This window comes from Lutra lutra, chromosome 2 (genome assembly GCF_902655055.1).
Source record: "Lutra lutra chromosome 2, mLutLut1.2, whole genome shotgun sequence".
NCBI lineage: Eukaryota > Metazoa > Chordata > Mammalia > Carnivora > Mustelidae > Lutra > Lutra lutra.
In genome coordinates this window covers 182,103,498-182,109,497 of record NC_062279.1, presented here as the reverse complement: position 1 = coordinate 182,109,497, position 6,000 = coordinate 182,103,498, and the positions used below count along the sequence as shown (strand labels likewise).

The window sequence follows — 6,000 nt, the reverse complement described above, 5'->3', positions numbered from 1 at the left end:
CTCTGATTGACTTGTTTCGCTTAGCATTAAACCCTCTAGTTCCATCTATGTCTTTGCAAATGACAAGATTTCATTCTTTTGATGGCTGAGTAATAATCCATTGTATACATACATAACACAACTTCTGTATCTATTTATTTGTTGTTGGACATCTGGGCTCTTTCCATAGAGTAGCTATTGTAGACATTGCTGCTATGAACATGGGGTGCAGGTGCCCCTTCGAATCACTATTTCTGTATCCTTTAGATAAATACCTAGTAGTACAGTTGCTGGGCTGTAGGGTAGTTCTATTTTTAACTTTTTGAGGAACCTCCATCCTGTTTTCCAGGTGATTTTTGTTGTTGTTGCTGTCAGCTTGATTGGGACATATCCAGGATGTCAAGGAAAACTGATCTAAAATGTTTACAGTGCCTGTAGCAGTTAGGGTCCAACAGGAATAGATACTACACAATGGGTTAAGTTTGATATAAAGAATGAATAAACTTTGATAAAAGAATGTCTATAAGGAAACCATATATGGTATTGTAGGGTTGAGGGGGAGTATCCAAAGAAGGAGAAGCTGGGAAGCCCTCCCCCCCAAAAGGCTTGTTCAGATCTTGTTGGAGAAGGTATAGTTCAACTCAATGGATAGCAGAGAAGCTTGTTGGTTTGTTTTGGACGAGGCTGTTCTGCAGTCCCTCTGGAGTGCAGCTGTTCAGAAGCCGGTGGGGTGGGCTTGCATTGGGAATGGAGGCTAGGGCACCGGGGAGCTGCGCTAGGCTCTGCAGAGAATGGTGGGAGGTGTAGGGCATGGGAGCTGTCGTCTGCGGAGGAAGTGGTGGCTCAGGGCGCTGGAATGAGCAGGGGCCCTGGGGCCAGTTTCCATGTTGAGAGCTCTATCCAGAAGTTTAAATGCAGGGCCTAGGCAGAGGCTGGAAGGTTGCGGACTTCAATGTGCAGAAAGCCGCAGGAAACATCCGCCGAAATACAGTTCTCCCGGGCAATGTCTCTCCAGCGCCCTCTGCTGGGAAAACCTAAGGTGGTGCTCTCAAAGGAGATGCTTGAAAGACCTGCCCTTTATTACAGAGCACGTATTGAAGGTGAATTGGAGCCGAGGCAGTATGTTGATAACTGTCACAGTGTTTACTTAAGCATATGTCTATTTATCAAGGTAAGTGTATTGGGGGTATTTTGTGTGAATACTCTGGCAAAAAAGAATCCACATCAGGATAATATATCAGTAATGGACAAATAAATATAAATATTTAAACAAATAAATATAATTAAATCACATTCTTCAAGTGACTGGATAATAGTATTCAGATACCTTTTTTTCTATATTTTTTTAGAATTCTTTTCAGATTTGAGGTGTATCACACAAATAGTAAATTGCACAAATCAAAAATGTGTATTTTTTTTTACATGTGTACACACAAGTGAAACTACTACCTAGATCAAGATACAATTTTTCTACAACTTAGGTGGATACCTCACTCCCCTTCCCAGGTAAAATCCTCCTACCCTCATCAGAGGCAAGTACTAATCTGGCTTCTATTTCTTGTTTAGGAACTTTATGAAATTGGAACCATAAGTAAGGACTTCGTTGTGTCTGGCTTTTTTCGCTTAAAATATGATGTCTTTGAGATCCACCCATCTTGCTATACACAAACACATATATATACATATAATGAACATACATGCATACATATATATATTCATTATATGAAAAGACCACATTTATGTCTGCTGGACATTAAGGTTGTTTCTAATTTTGGACTGTTATGAATAAAGCTGCTTTCAATGTGAGGTTTTGTGGACTATGCGCTCATCTCTTTTAGGTGTAAATACAGAACAGGACTTGCTTGGTCATGGTGCTGTAGTCCTAGGTCATGTTAGTTAGATACTGTCAAATATTTTTGGGAATTCTTTAAACCAATTTCCACTTCCATCAGTAAGAGAATTCTAGTTGCTCCACATAGTTGCCAGCACTTGGTATTGTCAGTCCTTTTTAGCTGTTCCTCTGAATACTATTTTTAAGAATTAAAACTAATTGGACCTGCACAATAATATTTATCAATCTTAGTATTTAATTATATTTCTCATGTTCCCTTTTGATAAACACACAAAAACCCTCTTGTTTCTTCCAAACATTATCTAAAATTTCAAAGTAGAAATAACAACAATGGTCACTTTTGAAAATGTTCTCAATTTACCTATGCTTCTACATGATACACAATTTTTTACTGTAAAACTTTACTGTCATACTGTAACAGTTTCCTAATTCGGAGAACATATAAGATTCTTTCTGATTCTAAAGTAATTACTATGATTATAAATTTTCATTGTATAATATGGCAGGAGAAAATTCTGATTATGAGTTACATGACTGATTAGGTCCTCTAAAAGTAACTGGAATTTTTGGTAAACACTAAATACATTCATACAGTAATCATATGGCACGGTGCTTAAGAATATAGGCCAGGAATCATACTAGGCAGTTGTAATTCTGCCTCTGCTAGGATTTTGAATAATAAAATCATGTCTTTGTTCCCTAATTTAAAAAATAGTATCGATGATAACAATAGCTCTATGAGCAAGGGAGGTCACTTAACCTCTCTGCGCTGTAAAACGGGAATAAACAGTGTTATCGTGAATAATTAACTAACTAGTTAACACCTGAGACACTTTGAATAGTGACTGGCACTTAACAAATGCTATTTAAACATTAGGTAGGTATAAATTTATAAATTTATAAGTTCAACCTCTCCTCTGAACTCCAGACTTGCATATCCAACTAGGCACTTGGTATCTATCTCCTTTGGTCAAAGTACTTTAAGAAGAAATACATTTTTGGGCTTTTTTCTGGGTCCTGGCCCAAACTCCTAAAACCATTGTAGTTTCCTATGTGATAAGTTATAGGAACATCTTTTATTATATTTGGTTTTTGTCACTGGCTCCTGAGACAGCTCCGGAGTGAAAAGCATTTAAAAAGCATTTCTTTTGGTATTCATAACAAGCCCCTCTCAACCACATCTGAGTTTATGTTGGTAGAGAAATTAAGTTGGAGTTGTATAAAGACTGTGTAGTTCCAAACAGCAATCAACATATTTCTCAATCCCAGACAGACCCCCAATGTTTTGAACTTTATTTACTTATCTGTATCTTACTGGAAATCAGCAAAGTCAGCTTTAGGTCATGGCTCTCAACTACTTTCCTTAATATAATCTACTTTAGGGAGCTGTCACGTAGGTAAAAATCGGCTTGCCTCAGGAAAATCTTATTGTAAACTATAAAATCTATGAGAGAGACGTATCCTCTACATCGCTTTAGCAAACCCGAAGGGCGCTTTCTCCATTCCAGGTACGTTTCCGCAATACTCCCCAGCTTTCCCTCCCTATTCCCGAACCCCGAAACGTTTTCACTGTTTATTTCCGTCAGTGAGAATCCTCCTGCCACCTGAAAGCCTAGGTCAGTGCTACAGCTGGAGGATGGATAGTCAATTATGGCTACTCTGACAAAACCCTAACACGCAAGTGGGTTTAAAGATACTCGTGGGGGATACCCCAGCATCCTCTGGAGTTGAGAACACAGTTTACAGCCCGCCCACCTTCCCAACCTTCCGCGCTCTCTGGGCGACGATCCCGCCCAAGTCCCATAGCACGCCGGGAATTGTAGTTTCCGAAGGCTCGGTCCAACTCAGCGCACGCGTTCTGAGCTCCTTTCGCTCCCCGAAACACTCCCGGATAAGGAAGTGGCTTGTGATGCCACGCGTTCTGCGGGCAGTGTATCCGGGCTTCTGGGAGTTGTAGTCGCCGGGGGCGGGCGCCGTCCGTAAGGAGACGTAGCTTTCCTTGGGGTCCGCTACCGCAGTTGGTTCCCGGCAGGAGTCGCGGGGTCAGTCTGTACTTCCATCAGCGCCGCACTCTCTCTGAGGCTGAGGAGGCGCTTTCCTTTCTCCGGGCGCTCCCACTCTGGCGCTGGGTGCTCCTTGCCCCGAGGTCCATTTCTCTGCCGAGTCCTCTGCCTCTCCGGTCCATCTCCAAAACCTGGGCTTAGCGGCGACTCGCCTTCCTAGTGACAGGGCCTCGACCTTCTCAAACCCGGTCCTTGCCCTGCGGGGACCTTCCTCATTGCGCTCTCTCGTACTGGTTTCCCCCACTGCCCCTATTCTCCGCTTGGGCACCCGCTTCGCTCACGCTCCTTCCACTCTTTTTTTTTTTTTTCCCCCCTCCCCTTTCCTCTGCAGGGATGGAAGCTTCCTGGCGCCAGGTGGCCGGGGGCCGAGGCCGAGCCCGAGGACGGGCCACCGCGGCCCCTTCTTCAGGAAATGGAATCCATCTTCGCGGCGCCGGGGGAGGACGAGAGAAGGGCTCGGTGGGCGCTGCGGGACCTGGCCCAAACCCCAGAGGAGCCGCGACCCCTGCGGCTGCAGGTAGCTCAGCCGGGCGCAGCCCCGCGGGATCTGAAGCCCTGCAGACTTCCGTAGCGTGTGGTGAGCCCGGCTCCGGTCCTCAGTTTCGCCTGGATACCTACTAGGCACTTACTAGTCCCAACTGCCTCCCCGCCTTCACTTCTCCCCTTCTCCTTGGAGACTTGGTCATTGCCCCCACTGCTCAAACCTTCAAGGAAGCCACTCATTTCGGCGTTCTAGGCAGATTCCTAGCATACCTCTTTCCTCTTAATTCTAATTACTATCGATCAGCATTACTTCTTTCTCCGGTGTTCTTCTCTTTATTCTTTTTTGCCTGAATCCCTAGACCAAAAGTTGCACATTGTGGCCCCGGGATTCTGATTTAGCCTATAGTTAACACCGAACCATCTGAATTGGTTGCCAAGGGGGTTGGTTTGTTTTTCTTTTCTTTTCAAAAAAATCTCGTTAACTTTTTTTTTTTTTTTTTTTTTTTTTTTGTAAAATAGGATAGTGTGGCTTTACCTTTGTGCATGGCAACGGCCAGTTGCAGAAATTCCGTTTAGATTGGGTTTAGGCATTCCCATTTCACGTGGTCTCTCCTACCTAGGGGCCAGCTGTCATTTTCTCTCTTTGCAAGATTGCCTTAGTTTAGTAACTTTAATAGTCTATGCCCTGTAAGCACTTGAGCTTGAGGTATTTTTCTCAACTTTGGTTCCTATTCACAAATGTCATGTCCTTTTTCTTATGTATCTTCTGTGACCTCCTCTGGCATGTCATTATCCTTCATCCAAGGCTGTGTTTTAGTGGAGTCTGAGAATGCACAGGCAACGCTGAATTGTCCATGCTAATGGAGGATTGCATGAGGCCAAGGGAATAATCCCAGAAAATCATTTTATTTTTATGTTTGGAATGTACTTTTTCAGAAGTATTTTTTTTTTTTAAGATTTTATTTATTTGACAGAGAGAGAGATCACAAGTAGATAGAGAGACAGGCAGAGAGAGAGGGGGAAGCAGGATCCCTGCTGAGCAGAGAGCCTGACGTGGGACTCGATCCTAGGACCCTGGGATCCTGACCTGAGCCGAAGGCAGAGGCTTAACCCACTGAGCCACCCAGGTGCCCCCAGAATGTATTTTTTGAGGGGAGGAGCAAAGTTGAGCTTCGGAGTGCTTTTTCCCTAAGCTAATTTTAAAGTTAGGTGGTATTCTCTTCACTTGGAGTTACTGGGTTTATTTTAATTCCAGTGCGGTAAGCATACAGTGTTCTGTTAGTTTCAGGTGTACATACATACTTCCTTACGTCACCTGGTGCTCATCACCACAAGTGCATTTCTTAATCGTCACCACCTGTGTCACCCATACCTCCCACCCACCTCCCCTTTGGTAGCACTTATGATTTTGATACTGGAAGTGGTGAACGTGCAGCTTGGAGACCAAAAACAGGTTTGGTAAAGTTTCTTGGATTTTGTGGATGGTAGAAAAGCAAACATTTTTCACCTGGATAATTGAGATTTGTCTGTAAGAAATGATATATAGGAAGCATGCTTTGTCATTTTTTCTTGAGATGATCTTGAGTGGACACGTTGATAGGGTTATGGATGTTTTTATTATGT

The 6,000-nt window shown here is 43.4% G+C and overlaps 1 protein-coding gene across 7 annotated transcripts in view; it reads left to right on the top strand.

Moving 5' to 3' along the window:
* The first annotated feature begins 3,674 nt into the window (after positions 1–3,674).
* NFXL1 (nuclear transcription factor, X-box binding like 1) overlaps positions 3,675–6,000 on the top strand; it is a 76,100-nt gene continuing 73,774 nt past the window's right edge. For 2 of the 7 annotated variants that reach the window (XM_047719229.1, XM_047719228.1), the window contains exons 1-2: positions 3,956–3,977; positions 4,226–4,411. In XM_047719229.1, coding sequence (XP_047575185.1) covers positions 4,228–4,411 — 184 coding nt within the window. In that variant the 5' untranslated portion in view covers positions 3,956–3,977; positions 4,226–4,227. Of the gene's footprint in view, positions 3,874–3,954; positions 3,978–4,225; positions 4,472–6,000 lie in introns of those variants that run through there. The other 5 variants (XM_047719227.1, XM_047719224.1, XM_047719226.1 and 2 more) reach the window with 4 other exon arrangements.